The 21,931-nt window shown below is 39.7% G+C and overlaps 1 protein-coding gene across 1 annotated transcript in view; it reads left to right on the forward strand.

Annotated features, from left to right (window-relative positions):
* Positions 1 to 11,689: 11,689 nt before the first annotated feature.
* PDXDC1 (pyridoxal dependent decarboxylase domain containing 1) overlaps positions 11,690 to 21,931 on the forward strand; it is a 61,586-nt gene continuing 51,344 nt past the window's right edge. Inside the window, exon 1 of the mRNA XM_027839235.1 lies at positions 11,690 to 11,790. Within this exon, the coding sequence (XP_027695036.1) occupies positions 11,770 to 11,790 (21 nt within the window). The 5' untranslated portion in view covers positions 11,690 to 11,769. The remainder of the gene's footprint in view (positions 11,791 to 21,931) is intronic.

Raw genomic sequence — 21,931 nt, forward strand, 5'->3', positions numbered from 1 at the left:
AAATGCAGCATAGAGTCCAAGTTAAAGAGTGTTGGCTGCAGAGAGCATGAAACCAGCCAAACTAAAAGCCAAAACTAAAAAGAAATTGCAAGGCTCCAAACTAAAACTAAAGGAATATTTTGAATGACTTCTATAGTTCAGAGGAGCAAGACATTACTTGCATATTGGGATATCAATACAGGCTTTGTGGAGGAGTGGTATTTGCAGTTTGACATTGACGGATATTCAGCGGAAGTTGATTTGATGAAGACAAGGAGTACATTTAATATACAGCCATTTCTCACATAAACTAAGTGGACTGTTTTTTCAGACTTTCTCTTCCCCTCATAGAACTCTGCATGGCCTCTTTGGAGGTACTTCTGTGCAACTGGGGCTCCCTTGGTTTCAGTGCCTGGAGCACATGGGGTGCTCTTAGTTTTAACTTAGTTTCTCTACCCCCACCCCCAGATTCTGGGACTTTAACCCAGACACTACCTTGATGATGGTAAAGGAAACACAGATATCCTGGATCTGACATTTGCCTATCTTATTTAAATTTCCTTTTTCATGCTTTGGTTAAACATATGGAGACCATAAAACTGCATAACATAGACATCCTGAGTCAGGGTTTAAATGTCCTCCAAAAATTGCTTGATGCAGTCAGAGTTAAAGCTTTGCCTCCATGTAGCATGTTACATGCTGCTAACGTAAGGGAATAAAACAATATGAATCACCTAGCTTGTTGTCTTTTTAACCAACTTTCACGTCGACACCCCTAAGGCTGATGGTCCATCTTAGGGTCTTTGTTCAGTTACCTCTGGATAGAGAAAGAAACCTAAAGCAGAAGAGGCAGTTGCCAAGGAGGAGAGCAGACCCTCTCCTCACCTCACAGGAAATCTAAGGGTCTCTAATATCAGAAGACATAACAGATAAATAATGACTTCAACTCAAGACAAAAAAAGAGGAGGAAAAGGGGCTGGATTACTTTCAGGAAATTGCAAGGCTCCTTTCATTAACCCCAAACTTCTTTCAGAAGCAAAGATTCTTTTTTTGATCCTACCTTTCTTTGATAATATCACTATAGTTACCATATTACTATAATTCTTTGTAGTTCTTTATTTTTAATATGCTGCAACCTGCTCACACCCACCCACCACACCCCTCTCTGTCTCCTTTTTGGATGTTTTTTCAGTTTCAATTTGTCAGAAGTTGGGTTGCTCATGTGGTGAAAGTGAGAAATACCCAGTAAACAGCTCTGTTCACTTGTTCCTAGGCTTTTCATTTCAAGGGAAATCAAGGAAGCATTGTGTGGATTCTCTGTGGCAAACTTAGGAGAGAATATGGATAAGAATTGCATAGGATGGACAGATATAAATGAGTTGCAATCTGAGTAGTTGGAGGCAATATCCAAATTGATGAGATCATAGACCCATTTGAGTATTTAAGTATATCCAACAAGCTAGAAACCATAGATAGTAGCCATTATGTTTAAAGAAGAATAGTAGGCAATACACTCAGTATGTGCACTGGAGACAAAATCCAAGAAAGGAGCTAGTAATAAGACTCACAGTCTCAGATTTCTATACACAATTGTACTAAATGTGGTTAAAAATAAATCACTGGAGATCTTATTGAAAGGAGGAAAATTTGATCTATGAGACAATGAGAGGCAGCAAGGTCCTGTAGAGAGCTGGCCTTGGAGTAAGGATAGACATGGTTTAAAGTCCTTCCTCTGACACTTTCTGATTGTTTTGAACTTTTCTGTGTCCTAGACCAGTGTTGACAAACTCATATAGAAACTGGGTCACTAATCCATACATAAGAATCCCTGACATTATTGACAGTTTTAAAATGTGATATTGAATTTTCATTTATTTTGTTAAATATTTCCAAATTATATTTTAATCTGGTTGGGTCCACTTGGGAATGTTGTAGGTTGCATGCTGCCCAAGGGCTAGGTGCTTGACACTTCTGCCCTAGGCAGCTCTCTGACTACAAATTACAAATAAAGTATGATCTGCATTGGATGGAGGAAATGTCTCTGAGCGGCCGCTAGGTGGCGCAGTAGATAGAGCACTGGCCCTGGAGTCAGGACAACCTGAGTTCAAATCTGACCCCAGACACATAACACTCACTAGCTGTGTGACTCTGGGCAAGTCACTTAACTCCAATTGCCTCACAAAAAAAAAAAAGTATCTCTGGGACTTGGGGATGTGATCCAGGATTGGATTACATCTCCATATTGAAGGTTGTGATTTATTCAAAAGGAATAGGATAGGCAAAAGGTGGGGTATAATGTCATGGTATATTAAAATGTATTACTCATATGAGGAAATGCAGGAAGCATAGTGTTGAGAATTTGGATAATAGTTAATGGAGGCATGGAAAGAAGCCATATTGTTATCAGAATATATTATCAACCATGTGGACAGAAAGAGGAAATAAATGAGCTTGAGAAACAGATCACGAGCTTGGCATAGAATCATGATATAGTAGCAATGGGAAACTTCAATTATTTTAACAGCTGCTAGAGCGCTTTCTGCTGCCAAAAGCATGGCAGCTACTAATTTCTCGACTTTCCTCAATGATAATTTCATTTTTCAAACTGTGAAGGAATCAACAAGAGAAAATTCTATTCTGAATCTGATCCTCACCCACAGGAAGGAGCTGGTTGCTAGGGTGGAAATGACAGAAACAGTGAGGGGAACTTTTTACTCCATCTTAAATTTGTGATAGAGGAGATCTGACATACATCCCAGATCTGGGGAGCTGTTAATTTCAAAGGATTCAGAAGCAGGAGAGGAAGGATTCCATGGAGTAAAGTTTTACACAGAAGTTAGCTCATGATGGTTGGGAAGTTCCCAAGAACCAAGAAGAACAGCAATTCTGATATCCTAAAAAGAGGAAAATTATTTCAAGATCACAGTGTGGATGTCACAAGGAACTCACCAACAAACTCAGATTTTAAAAAGCCATGTGTAGAAGGTAAAAACAAAGACAGATAACAGAGGTTGAATACAAAAATGCATTAGGGTCCTGCAAGAATAGTATCAGGAGTGCTTAAGCTCAGAAGGAGCTAAGAACAAAGGCAAGGAAAGCTAAGGACAACCTAAAAAGTCCTGTTTTGTTTTGTTTTGTTTTTTAGTACAGCTAGGATAATCGAGTCTCATTTTCAGAAGCTACGTAAGCCCCCCCAAAGGATTTGAGGGGGTACCATGAAGGGCTGATAGCTAAAGCTATTGATTCAAGCCCCTACCAGTTGTGCTCTACCCTACTACACTGTTAGCCAACCGTGAATGACCTCTAGTCCCAGGGCCATTACTCTTCATCTTGGCTTTTGTCTTGCCACTGGACTCCAATGATTCTGGAGGAAAGAGTGAGGCTGATGACTTTGGCAGCTCTACCTCACTTAAACACAAACCACAAGCATGTCAAGACATCACCCTCATGATGTCATTGGTTCTCTTTGAGAATAGAAAACAACAACTCTAGTCTCATTTAGCCATTTACCATCAATTAGCTTTTAGATAAGGATAAGTACTTCAAATATACAGCAGGAACAAAAGTACAAACATTCTTTTGCTTCCAGCTCCTAAGGGATATAACTTTCTCCTATGCTACTTTGGTCTCTGGGGTGAGTAGGCTGAGACTTAGCATAGTTTCTACATAATATTGGTCTCACTATCTATTCCTAGCTACCAGTGTGCTGGGCCTCAAATATCACTCTTGTCCAAATCCTTATCAATCCTTGTCCAAAGGGGCATCAGTGCTGCTTCGGCTGCAAAACGGGGATACCAGAATCCAGACATCAGGATGCAAGACATCAGGACATCTAGAGGATTGCTTTTTTGACCACTTAAAACTAAATTTAAATTAAATTAGAATTTTAATTTTAAAACTTTAAAACTGTTAGGGTCAGAATATCTAATTCCTTCATCTAAACCAGTAAAGAATAAAAGCAGAGGCCTAGGACTGAGACCTGTTCTATGGGGTCACACAGTCAGTCTCAGAAGGGAAAATACCCAAAGCCTCTTCACTTAACAGTATTTACTTTCACTGGATGCTTGTTAACCCAAACCAATAGATAGCAGCTTTTGGAAAAGGGCCAAAGCTCCCTAAGGCCTTTTTTTTTAATTTTAAATTTTTTTAATTTTTAACATATGTTTTTAAAACTTTGGGTTACAAATTTTCTCCCTTCCTCCCTCCCCACCCACCCTCATTGAAAAGGCAAGCATCTGATACAGGTTATAGATGGGTAGTCATGCAAAACACTTCCATAGTAGTCCTGCTGTGAAAAACTAAGTATATTTCCCTTCATCCTATCCCACCTCCCATTTATTCTATTCTCTCTTTTGACCCTGTCCCTCCTCAGAAGTGTTTGCTTTTGATTATCCCCTCCCCCAATCTGCCCTTCCCTCTATCAACCCCCTGCTCTCTTGCCCCCTTCCCCCTTTATTTTCCTGTAGGGTAAGATAGATTTCCATACCCCATTGTGTATGTTATTCCCTCCTTAAGCCAAATTCTATGAGAATGAGATTCACTCATTCTCTCTCACCTTCCCCCATTTCCCCTCCACTGTCAAAGTCTTTTCTTGTCTGTTTCATGTGAGATATTTTACCTCATTCTACTTCTCCCTTTCTCCTTCTCCCAGTGTAATCATCTCTCATCCCTTAATTTTATTTTCCAAATATCACCCCTTCGTCTTCAACTCACCCTGTGCCCTCTATCTATCTATCTATACACACATATAATTTTTTTCCCTCCCACTATCCTAATACTGACAAAGGACTCATGAGTTACAAATATCATCTTTCCCTGCAGGAATGTAAACAGTTCAACCTTAATAAATCTCTTATGATTTCTCTTTCCTGTTTACCTCTTCCATGTTTCACTTGAGTCTTGTATTTGAAGGTCAAATTTTCTATTCAGCTCTGGTCTTTTCCACAGGAATGCTTGAAAGTCCCCTATTTCATTGAATGACCATTTTTTACCCTGAAGGATTATACTCAGTTTTGCTGGGTAGGTGATTCTAGGTCCTAAGGCCTTTTGAAGGCATTTTGAGTTCTGGTTTTGCAACCAATCTAAAAGGCTTTTCCTCACCTAGTGTTCAGGAGACTGGAACCAGTTACCAAAGGTCTACACATACTCCAGTCTCTCCAAGGCACTTTCATTACACCATGCTCTTCCACATGGGGAAATTCAGTCAGAAGCACTCTGTACAGTTGTTCTGCACAGTCCCAGTTATATTAGCTATATTTGGGGTGTTAACAGGATTTTTACTGAGCAAGTCTCCAACTTGAGAATGCTTGGAGCTGCACAAAACAGGCCTAGAGACAGGAGTGCCAGTAATCAAGTAGCTTAATTAATCAATTTCAAAGTGAGGAATGTTCTCTTAGCTGAAGTAAAAGCACAGGTTATATACTTAAATCACAACTGAGGAAGGAAGTGGGGAAAGTGGATTGCAAATAATCATTTAGAGTTTTCCCATGAGAAACCTACAAGTCCCACAATACAACAATTCTGGAGTCAAGTCTTTGTGGGTTGTGACCACCTCCCCTAAAGTACAGAACCAGAGTTCTGTGACCGGAACAGTTTCTTTAATCTTTGATTCAATTCACTTAAGGTCTAGTAATTGTGAGCCTTGTCAGAGTTTTGATTAATCAGTTTAAGCTGCATTGTAAAGTCTGACTTCTGAGCCAGAGGGGCAGCTCTTAAGAAAACTAAATTATTAGTATATTCATTACACATATCACATTGATTAATGTGAAAATTATAAATTCCTTTCTCAGGGGGAAAGAAAAGGATCAAAGAAGGGACAGAAATACTGCTCTGGATGGATAGGATAATGATAACAAACAACAGAGAGAAAGCAGAGCTACTCAGTTTTTCTGTTTGTTTTCTTTGCCAAGGAGAATTACCTTTGGACTAGAAAGGAGGTGGTATATAACAAACAATAACAAACAAGTAGGTGATAAGTGAATTAAGAACATTGTAAAAGAACACTTAGCTTCCCTTAATGAGTTCAAATCACCTGGCTGAGGTAAATTATATTTTCAGGTACTTAAAAACTGGAAGTTGTGATTTTTGAGCCATTTCTAATGATCGTTACAATATTTTTAAAAAATGGGACAGTCGTGTCAGATTGGGGATGGGAAAATTTCATCCCAATTTTTGAAAAAGGAAAGAGAATATAACTGCAAACAGGCAGTAAGCTAATTTCAATTCCTAGTAAAATTGTAGACTGAAGATTTGGTATGTGATCATTTGGAAAAGGAAATCGATCACAAAGAACCAGAATGGCTTTATATGCCAGACTGACTTTATTTCCCATTTTGACAGTTACTAAGATGGTTGATAAGGGAAATGCTATAGTTTCTCTAAATTTAAGCAATGCATTTGATAAAGTCAGTTATTCTATTTTTGTAGAAAAGATGTATATATGTGGATTAGATGAAGGTACAACAAAATAGGCATGGGATAGTTTGGATGGTTAGGCCCAAAAAGTTCAATGTCAAGATGGAGGGAATAACCCAGGGATTTGGGCTTGACCTTATGTGGTTTAACATTAAAAAAAAAAAAATCAATGACTTAAAGACATTAATGTCATGCTTATAAATTTTCAGATAACATAAACCTGGGAAGGAAAGTCAACACACTTGGAAAACTGAGTCAGGATTCAAAAAGTTCTTGACAGGCTAGAACATTAGACCAAAGTGAGTATATGAAATTTAATAGAGATAAATGTAAAATCTAACACTGGGGTTCAAACAATCAACTTTATATCCAGTAGATATAAGAGTGGAGAAAGCTCAATGAGTCAACACTGAGTTACAGCACTCAAAATCCTAAATGCAATCTTAAGCTACATTAAAAAAGGCATTGTTGGGGGCAGGTAGGTGGCAAAATGGATAGAGCAATGGTCTGGAGGCAGGAGGACCTGAGTTCAAATCAGACCTCAGACACATAACACTCACTAGCTGTGTGACTCTGGGTAAGTCACTTAACTCCAATTGCCTCACCAAAAAACATACAAAAGAGGCATTGCTTCTGAGCACAAGGAAGTGACAGTCCTTTTGTATTCTAGTTAGGTCTTTTTTGGAGTACTGAATTAGATTCTTGGGCCTACATTTTAGAAAGAACATTGGAAAACTGGAGAATATTCAGAGGATGACAACCAGGATTTGGAAATGCCCCAAGTTCATGATATGTAAACATCAGCTAATGGAACTGAGAATGGTTAGCTAAGACAAAACTGGAGGAGGGCAGGGATAGAATATCAATTAATCAAAAAGTGTGAGGGACTGTCTGATGTTGGCAGCTGCCAGGTTGGGTGCTGTGGCATGGGTAAGGTAAGATCTGGGTATTTTGGAAGTCGAGGCAGGGACTGTGGTAGGCAGAGTCGTGTGTACTGGGATGGGCTGGATACGGAGAAGCCATGAGGCAATTGGGCAGTGCTATGAGATAAGCTGGGTGCAAGGAAGTAGCCGAGCCTGAGCTCCTGAGGCAAGGGGCGGTGCCACGTGGGAGTGGGATGGCAGAGGACTGAGTTCCCTCTGCTTAGTCCCCTCCCTATATGCAACATCATCCCCAGATGCCTCTTGTGACCTTCCTGACCTCCGGGTCCCTTTGTGCAGCACTGACCCAGTCCCCTCCTGAGTCTGACTTCCTAGGTCACATACTCTTGTCTATGCGTCAATCCCAGATGCCTCCTTCCTGTATCCAATCCTAGCCTCCTACGTCACTCCCTCCCCCTTGGTGTGCTAAACTCAGACAGCCCTTTCCGGTATCTGACCCTACAATCATTGGCTAGTAGCGGGCTGGGGAGGAGGGGCTAAGTAGGTACTTAGGAACAAGCGTGGTCACATCACACACGTGCACGCTCCCCTGGCTCCTGCCCTGTTGCTCTGCCCTTGCTGTTTGGGCTTGCTATGATGGTTTGCTGTGTTGGCCTCTGAATAAAGCTCTGGTGTTGGTGCCTCCCGATGGCTTGTCTCTGTGTGGTGATCCGGCTGAGGACCGAAGACCCAGGAGTGGGTAAGACTCTGGCAGTGCACTTCTTTTAAGAGAAGTGGGTACTGGCGCACGACTGGCAGAGGGCCAGCGTGCGGCCCGTATAAAAAAGTATGATGTCTTTCAGTATCTGAAGTACTGTACCATAGATGATTAAACATGTTCTCTTTGGCCACCACAAGATGTGTATGTGTGTTCCCCACTGGCATAGAAGTTGCAAAGAGGCAAATTTAGGCTTAATATAAGAATAAATTCCCTTATGATTAGAGCTATCCAAAGTAGAGTGGGCTGCCTCTAATGAGTTCCTTCTCTTTAGAGGTTGGAAATATTATTGAAGGAATATTTTTGGGGTTGGATTAGGTGGTCACTGATGTCCTTTCCAACTCTGAAGTTCTCTGAGTTTCTAACTTTGTCCTTCCTATATGTATGTCCTGGATAGATGCTGGAAGATGGATTATGAGTTAGTCCTCAAATCTAAGAACAGAGTGGACAATATTGTATCTGTGAAGAACAGTGCTTTCAATTTTTTTTTTAGGCAGTTGGGGTTAAGTGACTTGCCCAGGGTCACACGGCTAGTAAGTGTCAAGTGTTTGGTCTGAGGCCAGATTTGAACTCAGGTCCTCCTGACTTCAGGGCTGGTGTCCTATCTACCTAACTGCCCCTCAGTGCTTTCAATTTTTCACAAGTTGGTCCCTGATATAAAAGCCCAATATTTTCATAAAAATATTTTTTCAGTGATGGTATATTGCTGTGTCTAATGGAATACCTTGATTTCAGAACATTCAAGATATCAATAATAATAACTCATATTTACATAGTGCTTTAAGGTCTACAAAACGCTCTATATGTATTATAGCATTTGAATTTCATAACAAAAGTATGAAGGAGGTATTAATATCTTTATTTTACAAATAAAAATACCGAGGCTGAAAGACATTAAGTCCAGTGTTACATAGCTACCAAGTGTCTGAGGCAGAATCTGAAACAGGTCTTCCTGAGGGCAAATAGATCACTCTATTTACTATACCTTGCTTTCCATTGCTAGAGATTTAGAGGGAAAAAGAGAGATGAATAATATATAATAAATACTTGTTGACTGATTGAATAGTGGACATAAATCAGTCATTAAATTGTTGTTGTTTGTCTTTCCTTCTAGAAGAGGACCATGACATCAGGAAGGTGATGCCATGACTTGCAAGTGAATTGGATTTAAGTGAGGGAGGGCTGTCCAAAGTCACCAGCCTCACTTTCTCCTCCAGAGCCATCTGGGTCCAGTGGCAAGATACAGATCAAGATGACTGGAGATGGCCCTGGAAGCCATGGGAGACCTTGGCCTTTTAAAGTTAAGGTCTTTCCCCCAGGTCTCAGTTTGTCTGAGGTAACACCCATTCAGTGATTAAGGCTAGGTAAGAAATGAGGCAAAGAATGGCATCTTTTACCTAGTTTTAAAAAAATCTTTTTGGGAGGGGAAGACCCTCAGGGTTTCTGGCCAAAACAGAAACAATTGTTGGGTTGAGACCTATTATTGGCCAGTCAATGAGAGCCAGAGTGATTTGGGTTTAAGGCATAGTCCTTAAGAAAGAAATCTAGCCTACAAACTCCAAGATATCTTGCTAGGTTTCAGTAATCAAAATTTACATTCCTTTGGGCATTCAATTAATAACCCCAAGGTCTCCCTACGACCTTCAGGATGCTGTGTGCATATTATTATGAACCCACTAAACAATTTGGCATACCAGTCCTGTAGCAACATAAATACTGTTGCTGTGTTGTACTAGTATCTACAAAATAGAAGACCCAGAGCAGGGGTAGGTTGGAATCAACTTGAACAAGTTCCCAAAGCCAATAATTAAATTTTCAGTTTGAGCATTAACACCTTGGAAATCTACAAATCAGGGCTTGATTTATTATTCTCTCAATTGTCTAGACTTAAGAAAGTGATGATGAAAGTGTTAATAATGCAGATTAGTTTTTTAAACTTTTGTTAACTTAAAAACTCTAGTTATTAAACACCAGAATACCACTGAAGAGGAAAGACTTATATTGATCAGCTCCTTCATGGAGCACTTAAGGACACTTACGAAGCATAGACAAGAATGACAAAAGACAAGAAGGTACTGTTGGTCTATGATCTTCACAACTGAAAGGAATGTTCACATGGATGAAATCAAAGAACTTTTCAACTACCGAAGATGTTTAAACATCATAATAAAGGAAGAGACTACCTAGGATCAGAGGAAAAAATAGCTGCAAGGGTCTTTAAAAGTCATCTAGTCCAATTCCCTTATTTTCCAGGTATGGTAACTGAGGAGTTAAATGACTTGCCCCAGGTCACATAGATAGTAAATGGCCAAGCTGGGATTTGAATCCAGGTCTTCTCACTTTATACTCGATGCTCTTACAACTACACCACGCAATCTAGCTAGGATATAGAATATCAGCTTTATTTAGGTTCAAGGGCTCCAACAATCAGTAGCTGTGTTATCCCGGGCTAAGTCACTTAATTTCTCTGCTCCTCAGTTGTCTCTTCTGTAAAATGAGTAAAATTCTTATGCTACTTTATCTCCAAAAATAGTTGTGAAGAAAATGCTTTGCAAACTTCCAAATGTCACATAAATGTAAACTATAGTTATTAATGTATAAAAATAAGATAAGTGAATAGTAACAGCTAATTGGGATCCAGATCTCCCAGAGGCCCCACTCAGCAATTAGTCATCTTGACAATTGATACATTCCAGCGGATCTCTTCAGGATCAACAAGTCAACTAGCATTTATCATGCTTCTACTATGTGTCAGTCACAGTGCTAGGACTGGGAATACAAAGAAAACCTTGCCCCCCCCCCAAAAAAAATATCTCTGCTCTCAGTCTAATTAATGGAGGAGACCTCAAACAAATACATGCAGAATACAAATTGGAGATAATCTTAGAGGGAAGGCACTAGCATTAAGGGAGCGGGGATCAGGAAAGGCTTCTTGTAGAAGGTGGGGTTTGAGCTAGGACAAGAAGGAAGGCTCAACATGACATGAAAGGGTTGAATTTCTTTTCGTTTTTAACCTAACACGGTTTTTGAGGGGTCCTGACTCGAAGCAAAGATTGAAGGGCCTACGGGGTGAGTGCTGCTTGAAAAGCTGGACAGCTCTCGGCCTAATTTCAAATCTGCACATCTTCCCAGCTCCACTCGCTTCCCAATCACCGGCCGTGCCAGACGATGTTATTCCCACGCATGTGCAGGTGTACGACTGATGCTCCACCACCCCCTTCGAGGAGAGTGACCTGGTCCATTCTTGAGGGAAAGGAAAACAGAGGCTTTGGGAACGGAGACGGAAAGAATCGGCATCCAATTATGGCGATTTGCCACTTAATTTTTATGAAAAAAAATATTTTTTAAAAAATGGATGATGGTGACGGGCTCTAGAGTAGACCCTTGGAGATTATGCTCTGAAACATGCCGTCTTTCCTCCTGCCTCCCCCTCGTGCCGTGAATAGTGGAGGCGGTCGCGCTGACGTCACCGACATGGAAAGCCGGCTGGCTCCACCCACTTCCGCGTCTCTCAGGCCTGCCCCGCCCCCTTCTGGACATTCCTTCGTCTCCTCCCTCTCCCCTTCTTCTCCTCCTTCTCCCCTCCTTCCTCTTCCCTCCCACCCCCCTCACCCCCCCATGGCGGATTGGCTGGGACGTCAGCGCTGCCAGCGTGGAAACGGCAGCGGAGGCGCAAGAGGCGGAAGTGGGACGCGGGACCGTCCGGCTGCTCTCGGAGCCCGCGGCTCGTCCCGAGTCATGGACATCTCCCTGGAGAAGGTTCGTGGGGAGCCAGAGCCGAGGGGAGGCGGGCCCCCGGCCCCGCCGAGCGGCGACCTCGCTTCAAGCCTCCCGGGCGGCGCTCGTTGATTATCTGGGCGCTGGGACGATCTTCCCCCGGGGGCGGCGGCTGCCGGCCGGGGCTGGCGTCGGGGCCGGGGCCCGGGCCGGGCCGGGCCGGGCGGGGGGCGGGGCTGCTCCGAGGAGGGGGCTGCGGGCCGAATGGGCAGCGGGAGCTGTGTGGCCGGGGCTGGCTGGGGCTGCGCGGTTTGTTGGGATTGTGAGCCCGCGGCGTGCGTCACGGGCGGCGGCGGCGGCGGCGGGTACGAGCCCCGCCGGGCTGCCCTCCGTCTGCGGGGCTAGGGAGCGGGGGGCGGCACTTGGACGCTCGTTTGGGGCTGGCCCCCGTGTCTGCACTTAACGGGCTGTCGCGGCAGAACTGCGGGGGGGAAGCCGAGGTTTCTGTCAGTCAGGAGACATTGATAAAGCGCCTACTCTGTGTGGGCCGGGCACCTAGTCGGCTAAGCTCTGGGGAGAGAGCAAGAAAGGTCAAACACAACCCCTACCCTCAAGGAGCGCTCAGTCTGCTGGGGGAGCCAACGTGCAAAGAAGCTGTGTGGTCCAGGATAAATTGGAAATAATGACTAGAAGCAAGGGAGGAGCGGGGTGGAGGAATGCAGGGATGCGAGTTCCCCACCTCCCCCTCCTTCCTAGTTAAGGAGGAAGGGGTTTGTGAAAGGCCTGTCTGTTCCTGGGAACATGAGACACACTCTCAGGGTCACTGCTGACGTCCCAGAACTTCCCAGATTTCTCCCTCCTAAGCCCCCCCCAAAGGAAAGAGCAGCTCAGAAACCCACGTGTCAAAAAAAGAAATGATGACAAAATCCCTCCTCTTTTCCTCTTCAAATTTAAATCTCATCAAATGAAGTGGAGGCTAGGATTTGTGTCTTGGAAATGAGAACCAATTTTGGATTTTTTAAAATTTGTACCTATAGTTCTCTGTACCTACAGTAGTAAGTACCCAAGTATCGTGTACCTACAATAAATTGTACACTTGTACTACAGCAGTTACTAACGATCTTATTTCTCTCAAAGTATCCACACACCACTTTGCTGAGAGATTCTTGCCACTCCAGCCCAATACCAACCAGATTTTTATACTTGTGCGGTCTGAAGCCATCACCAATGTTCTAGTGACCTTTTCCCACTTCATTTAAATTTCAAAATTGGTTTACTTCCTTGTAAGTTCAGATACTGAAATAGTGCTTGTAGACTTGTTCTACAAGTCATAAGAGAATTGAAAGGAGTAGTTGTACAAGTAGTGCCAGTCACTAAGTGCCTACTACATACGAGGTATGCCCACACAATCATGTCTTGTCAGTTTTGAATAATCGTTGCAGAAGGAAAACAAAATTAAAATAACATCTTATTTTTAAGCTGTTTCATTTGTGAATATTGTAACATCGTGGTTCTGGCTGCACTGAAAATGTTCAGGCCATTGTTTAAAATGTATAGTACTTTCTTCAACTTTTACTGCTTATAGTTTGTTTTTTTTTAATAACCTGAGCATCACCAATAATGGAATAAAAGGATGGTGGGAAACTATTCAATGTGAAAGAATTTTCTCTTCATTATTATATTTTGCACAGGTCTTAGAGGAGAGAGAACAAACTGTGCGAGGGCTTGTATATAATTTCAGTGAGACATAAGGGAATAGGTTGATTTCAGTCTAGTATTTTTTTAGGCCAGATCTTTAAAGGAAGTAAACTCTAACCTTCCATCTCCAGCATAGGACTCAACTTCAAATATTGCTTTCTCATCATTTGATTAGTACTTAGATTAGTGTGGGTGTTTGATAAAAGTTAATTGGTCTTAATGATAGATCTTGTACTATCCATTGAGAGTTTGAAGAGGTACTAAAACTAGTATTTTACTAGACCATGTTGCCTGCAAAAAGTTTCAGATTTTTTTTTTTGTTAGGCAATGGCGTTAAGTGACTTGCCCAGAGTCACACAGCTAGTAAGTGTTATGTGTCTAAGGCCGGATTTGAACTCAGGTCCTTCTGACTCCAAGATCCACTGGGCCACCTAGCTGCCCCTCAGTATTTTTTAGAAATTCAAAATGTATGGGGAAGCCAGTTTGCGTGGGAATTACAAATATAACATCCTTGAACAGAGTACTTAATTCTCAGTATTCTGCCAACTAAAAAATAATCTTACCTGAAGTCAGCAATTCCTCATAACATAATTTTGTCGAGGGAGAAGAATGGTGTAGTGGAAAGACAGTTAGGACATCTGGGTTTGAGTCCTGGCCTTGTTAATTATAGTATATTGGACAAGTCATTTACCTTTGTGAGCCTCATTTTCTTTATCTACAAACTTTGAATCAGTTATTCAATAGTGCCTATATAGGGGGTGGAGAACTGGCTGTCAAATCAGGAATATCTGGATACAATTCCTGCCTCTGACATATACTTACATGATTATGGGCAAGTAAGTCACTTAAGCAGTCAGTGCTCCAGACAACTTTCTCAGACTTTAACTTTCTGGGGAGGTACCACCAGTGTTGATAAGGAAGTTTCCTCATTGAGGAGTTGCTATATACCAGTGAAGTTCCACAGTCCATTCTCTATCCTAGTTTACCATATTCTATTTATTAAACACCTGCTAATTTCCGGACGCTTTGTTAGGTGCTGGAGACTCAAAGACAAAACCAATTATTCTCTGCCTTCTAGGAGTTTAAGTTCTACTGAAGAGATATGACTTGTTCACAAATAAGTACAGGATGTAGACAAAACAAATATGAAGTGATGTGGCCAGTTATCATTTGGGGGAATCAGGAAAGGCCTCTTGAATAAAGTCTTGAAGAGAATGAGGGGAGGTGATGGGTATTAGAGCATTCCAGACCAGGGAAACAGCCTGTACTAAAGCACAGAAGTGAGAGATAGAGCGTGGCTTGTACCTGAAGACAGTTTGATCGGAATGTAGACTATGTAAAAGAGGCATCTTTAAGATGTAAGTCACCTGGAGGATCAAGCCAGATCATGAACGGCTTTTTTTATCCCACAGGCAATGGTGAGCCACTGTGCTTCTTGAACTGGGGAGGCATTTGATTAGGAATAGCAATTGGCCTTTTGTGTGAAGATGTTCTCTGTAAATGTGCACAATTATTAAGTGTTCAGAAAGGAGATGGAACTCCTATTCTTGACTGTTTCTGGAAGTGCAGATGTCAGCAGTGGTAGTGTGAAGATTTGAATAGCACTTTGCTTCCAACCTCCATGTTTGCTTGAGTAAACTGCTGTAAAGTGTAAATTGAGTAAATTGCTATAGGATCATAGATTTACATCATTCTTTTTTTTTTAATTAAATTTAGATAATTCTTAATGATCCTATTTTATCTGATACTTTAACAGAAAGCCTAGGGTTATTTACCTCATTCATCAATTGGCTTTTTAAAAACTTACATGAAGTCAGTTAATGTAATTTTGGAGAAAAAGAAAAGCAAATATATCAGCTCCTACAGGAAACCTTTTCTGATAACCAATTGTTAGTACTCTCTCCCTTCTCAACTTATCTTGTATTTATTTATTTGTTTACAAGTAAATTATGTGCTCCTTGAAGCCAGGAACTGTTTCCTGGGTATTTTTGGTGGTTGTTCTTAGTACCCAGTACCTAATACAGAACCTTGTTCATAGTTGTCAAATTTAATGCTTGTTGAATTGAGTTCTTAGTTTAGAAGATGCGTTGTTTTAAAGTTGTAAAACTGTACATATATATTTAATGCTACATGTAAATTTTCTTCAAGGACTGTCTATTGTGAGAGGGTGCCCTACTACTCGTTTTGTTATTCAGTTTAATTCCATTCTTGAACAACTCGTGGATATTGTTTTACTTTGCTGATTTAAAGAGGCTCGTTTTTAGTTGCTAATGTATTAAGTACCCATCTCCAAAAGAGTAATTTTAATTCTCCTGTTTAGCTGAATAATTGTTAGCAAGCTAATTTCCATTGTCTTTGGGGGAGGATATAGGGTTTGAACTCATCCTTGTTTATAGTACAATATTTCTCCTTTGGGCCTTCATTTAATATACTCTTTTCGTTGTTTGTGCTACCACCATATAAAGAGTTGTAAGCACCTGCCTGAGTGGAATGTTCCTGACAATTACCTACCAGTAGAAACTGCCTTTAAAATATCTTCCCGATATTCACTTAGAACCAAAAGCAAATTGTGAAACATTCTTGAAATCAATTAAGATGGCTTGCTTGGCTTTGTAAATCTTATCTGTTGATATAGAGTGGGAAAACTTCCTGTCCAGGATTGTGGATTGTGTAATTTTCCTGCTTCTTTAAAGACTCTCCCAGATTCCCTTTCATAATACACACCTTTCTCATGAAGGTCATGAAAAGGATATATAATGCTAAATTGAATGCTGGGCAGTGTAGAAAACTGGTGGACTGCAAATAACATGTAAAATTCTTAATGCCAAGAGTTTATTGCCTTATCTTTATGTTAAGGGACGGAAGTTGAATTTTTGTATTGCCTACTAATCATGACTCCACTGTAACTTTAAATTATAGGGTTTTAATTTGGTTTTTGTTTTTTCCTTAGCTGAAAGAGGCCTCAAAGATCATCTAGACAACAATCTTTACTTTATTGATGAGGCCCAGAGAGGTAGACCCTAAGGTCTGCTAGTTCATAGTAGAAAAAGGATTAGAACTCAGGTCTCCTGGTTTTCAGATCACTTTTCTTTCTACAGGAGAAAAAAAATTTATTTGCTTCAGCTAATTAAAAATCATCCCCAAAGTACAACAGTTTTAGCAGATCATTATTTTAGGGGGAATGGGGATAGAGCCTGCTACTTAGAAGGTGGTGTTTGATACTTGCAGAGGATAAAGTGACTCTTGCCCTCTTGGGCAGTAGTGATAGGGGAGATTAGATTAGGAATTTTGATACTAGGTGATCTGTTGTAGGTAGGTAATCTTTTCAGTACAAAACTTGGGTCCATTGCACAAAAAAAGGTTTAAGAACCCTTAGACTACAGACAGGTTGGTATAGTTGAAAGAGTACTAACATGACAATTGGAAAGACCTGACTGAAGATCAGATAATAAATATAAAATGATATATAAGCCTTTAAAGTAATTACAACTGTTAGCAAAGGAGGCAGGGCTGTGTGTGGTTTAACAGTGCAGTAGTCTTTAAAGTTTTTTGATTATATACCCTATTGGTAAAAAAAAAAAAAAATGAACATAGACTCATATACAAAAATAGAAATAAGATAAAGGAAATTTAAAAAGTATATCAATGATGTAAAACCCTTTTTTGCTTTCACTAAAATATTAATGAAATTTTTAGTAAGAGCAATATGATATGCTTCATTATTTTTTAAAATCTTGGTTTAACTCTTTTGCTACTGTAATTTGAAGGTCTAGTTCTAAGTTCAGGTTTTTTTGATAGTTGGTTTAAAAGCTGTCACAACTGAAAAAGATACCTCACAAAGATATGTAGATCCAAGTGCATTGTCAGCTGTAGTTATCAAATCACGATACAAATTTTTCAGTCCCAGATGATAATTATTCAAAAGATTTTATTGAAATTCATCCAGTAATTTTCCTTCTCTCATTCATTTTTATAAACTATTCAAAATATACTGCAGTTTTATTTTTTAACAAATGGGTTCAGAATCCAAAGAAATTAATTGGAGGATTTTTAAACAAGAAAATTCTATTTTTTATTTTTAATGTATGCAAATATGAGTATTTATAGGTGGCACACAATCCTTTTCAGTAAACTTGAGAAGAGCAAGAACATAGCAAGAGGAGAGAATGGTCGATAATGTCAGATGATCCAAAGAGGTCAAGAAGGGTGAGGATTGAGAAAAGGCCATAAGGTTTGCCAGTTGAATGATTTAACACTTTCATTTGAGTGAGGAGTTAAAGATTACTTGGAAGACTGGAAGGATGATGGTACTTTTGATGGAAATAAAGAAATTTGGAAGATGTGTGGTGGACTTGGGAGAGCAGTGAAGGTGGGGAAGGTAATATGAGATCTGTAATCCCATCCTGACCCATCCTATGCTATTTACTCGGGGGAGAACTGGAGACATTTTGCTGGCCACTATGTGAAATCACAGAGCCTGCCCAGGTCGATAATTGCAAGGCAGAGTAAGGGGAGGCAGCAGAGGGAAACTTCCAAGAAAGGTATAGTTTGAGGAATATTGACCCATAATGTGTAGGTATGCTTGTGTTGAAAACAAATCCTTGGATTAACTATGGCGGATGGGTGGAATATAACACCTCTTCTTACTCTCCATTTAATTGATCAGTTATTGAACCTAAGGCCCTCACTTTGGAGATACTGCTGGCTTTGTGGACAGCTGGAATACCTGTATTCAAGTCCCATTGTTTGTAGAACTGTGAGTTCAGTTATTCTGGAAAGTAATTTGGAACTACACCCAAAAAGCAATTAAACTGCATACTCTTTGACCCAACAATACTGCTAGTAGGTCTGTAATCCAAAGAGATAAAGGGAGGAGTTGAAAAGGACTGATATGTACAAAAATATTTATAACAACTTTTTTTGTGTGTCAAAGAATTGAAAACTGAAGGGAAGCTCATCAATTGGGAAATGACTGAACAAGTTGTGGTGTATAATTGGAATGGAATACTTTTTGTGCTTTAAGAATGGTGATGGGAGTAATTTCAGAACAGTTTCAGAAATATCTGGGAAGACTTACATGAACTGCAAAGTGAAGTGAGCAGAACCAGGAGAAAATTTATACAATAATAACAATATTGTAAAGATAATAAACTTTGAAAGACTTAGTAACTGACCAACATAATGACTAACCATATTCCAAACTCCCCATGATAAAACATGGTTTCTGCCTCCAGGTGGAGAGCTAATTGATTTAGAACATATTGAATCATTTTCTTTCTTCCTCTTCTTTCCTTCCTTCCTTCCTCTTTTCTCTCATTCTCTCTCTCTTTCTTACTGTGGGAATTTGTTTTGCATTATGTATTTGTAAATGGATTTTGTTTTTCTTGTCTTAATGGGTGAAGGGAAGAGAGGAGGGAGAGAATTTGGAACTGAAAGTAAAATAAAATTAAAAATTAAGTAAAAAAATTTTAAAAAGAAGAAAAGACATAGAGTCAGGATATTGTGTCTTGTTTGAGGAACAGCACGGAGGCCACTGTCACCAGATGATAGAGTACATGGAAGGGAGTAAAGTGCAGAAATATTGGAAAGATAGGAAGGGATCAGATTATGAAGGGCTTTAAAAGCTAACCAGAAAAGTTTGTATTTCAACCTGGAGGTAATAAGGAGTCACTGGAGTTTGAATATGGGTAGATATGACATGGGCAGACCAGCATTTTAGGAAAATCAATTTGAATGAATGAAAGATGGGTTAGAGTAGGGGAGAGATGAAGCATAGAGACCAACCCAAAGAATTTCATTAGGCCAGCATAGTTCTGTTAGTGGAGAGAAGGGGACATAAATGAGATGATAAGTTAGTTCCATTAGGGAGGCAGTTTGGTGGCACAGTGGCTAGAACACTGGGCCTGTAGTTGGAAAAATGTGAGTTCAAATCCAGCCTCTTGTCACTTATAAGCTGTGTGACTCTGGGCAAGTCACTTAACCTTTGTCTGCCTCAGTTTCCTCATCTGTAAAATAGGAATAATAATAATACATACCTTACAGGGTTGTTGTATGGGTAAAATGAAATAAAATTTGTAAAATGCTTTGTAAACCTTATTTCGTTCATTAATTCATACTGATAAGTCAAATTGCAGGCTTGAAGTACATATATAAGTCAAAGCTGATATAATAAAAGTGTTAAGGAACATGCCTTTTGGTAACATTTTCTGACATGATTTCTGTTCTTTGTGATTGCATTAATTGAGGATTGATACTTGATCACAGACTTAATTATGATTTTTAAAGATGATGTGTCATTTGCTATTTGTAGTATAGTTTTGTTGAGAATCTGGTGTGAAATATTATTAATCCTTTCCACATTTTTTTAAATTAAAAAAAAATTTTAAAAAATCTCTTGTTTTTACATTGCCTTCATTTCCCAATATATCTCAATAAAATTACAAACAAATTAAAAGACAAAATTGCAAATAAAATCCTAAACTCAGGGCTATTTTAAAATATTTTAATAAAAGAAAAATAAAATGTAACAAAATAATAACAATGACATGTTCTTGTAAAGCTTTGTTGCCTTTTTTTAAAATGGTAATTGTCAAATGTGTAGGCAGGAGTAGAGTCGGCTAGTAGGATGGATTGCCCTTGGCAAATTACACATTTCTTTTAATGACCCGAAACTTGTCCTTGGTATTTTATTTTTTCCCCAGTTACATGCAAAAAATAATTTTTAACATTCATTTTTAAAACTGTTGAGTTCCAAATTCTCTCCCTCCCTCCCACCCCCCCTTATTGAGAAAGCAAGCAATTTGATATAGGTTATATATGTGTAGTCATGCAAAACACTTTCATAATTGTCATGTTGTGAAAAACTAACAGTATTTCCTTCCATCCTATCCTATTTGTTCTATTCTCGCCTTTGGCTTCTTCCCTCCTCAAGTGTTTGCTTCTGATTACCCCTTCCCCCAATCTGCCCTTCCCCCTTACTTCCTGTAGGGTAAGATTGATTTCTGTACCCAATTGAGTGTGTATGTTATCCCTCTTTAAGCCAATTCTGATGAGAGTAAGGTTCACTGGTTCCGTCTTACCTCCCCCCTCTTTCCCTCCAGTGTATGTGTGTGTGTGTGTGTATATATATATATATATATATATATATATATACACACACACACATATGTATCTTTTTTTTCTTTGCTTTTTGCTTTTTTTGTTTTTGCTTTTTGGTGAGGCAGTCAGGGTTAAGTGACTTGCCCAGGGTCACACAGCTAGTAAGTGTCAAAGTGCCAAATGTCTGAGGCCAGATTTGAACTCAGGTCCTCCTAACTCCAAGGCCAGAGCTCTACTCACTGCTACCCCTCCCCTCCACTGTAAAAGCTTTTTCTTGCCTCTTTTATGTGAGATAATTTACCCCATTGTACTTCTCCCCTTTTCTTTCCCGGTACGTTCCTCCCTCACCCCTTAATTTTATTTTTTAGATATCATTCCTTCATACTGAAATCACCCTGTGCCCTCTGTCTATATATTCTCCTTCTAGCAACTCTAATATTGAGAAAGGTCTTATGAGTTACAAATATCATCTTTCCATGTAGGAATGTAAACTGTTTAATAAGTCCGTTATGCTTTCTCTTTCCTTTTTACCTTTTCATGCTTCTCTTGAGTCTTGTATTTGAAGGTCAGATTTTCTATTTAGCTCTGTTCTTTTCTCAAGAATACATGAAATTCCTCTATCTCATTGAATTTCAGTTTTTCCCCCTCATGGATTATACTCAGTTTTGCTGGGTAGGTGATTTTTGGTTTTAATTCTAGCTCCTTTGACCTCCAGAATATCATATTCCAAGCCCTCTGATCCTTTCATGTAGAAGCTATTAAATCTTGTGCTATCCTGATTGTGGTTCCACAATACTTGAATTGTTTCTTCCTGGCTGCTTGCAATATTTTCTCCTTGACCTGGGAACTCTGGAATTTGGCTGTAATATTCCTGAGAGTTTTCATTTTGGAATCCCTTTCAGGAGGTGATTGGTAGATTCTTTCAATTTCTATTTTACCTTTTGGTTCTAGACTATCAAGGCAGTTTTACTTGATAATTTCTTGAAAGATGATATCTTTTTTTGATATGGCTCTTTTTTTGATCATGGCTTTCAGGTAGTCCAGTAATTTTTACATCATCTCTCCTGGATCTATTTTCTAGCCAGTTGTTTTTCCAGTGAGATATTTCACACTGTCTTCTTATTTTTTTTTCATTCTTTTGGTTTTGTTTTATAATTTCTTGATTTCTCATAGAGTCACTAGCTTCCATTTGCTCCATTCTAATTTTTAAGAAATTATTTTCTTCATTGAGCTTTTGGACCTCCTTTTCCATTTGGCCAGTTCTGCTTTTTAAGGCATTCTTCTCCTCATTGGCTTTTTTGACCTCTTTTGCCATTGGGTCTAGTCTATTTTTTAAGGTGTTATTTTCTTCAGTAATTTTTTTGGGTCTGCTTTATTACGCTGTTGA

This window comes from Vombatus ursinus, unplaced genomic scaffold, assembly GCF_900497805.2.
Source record: "Vombatus ursinus unplaced genomic scaffold, bare-nosed wombat genome assembly UNPS02014832.1, whole genome shotgun sequence".
Lineage (NCBI taxonomy): Eukaryota > Metazoa > Chordata > Mammalia > Diprotodontia > Vombatidae > Vombatus > Vombatus ursinus.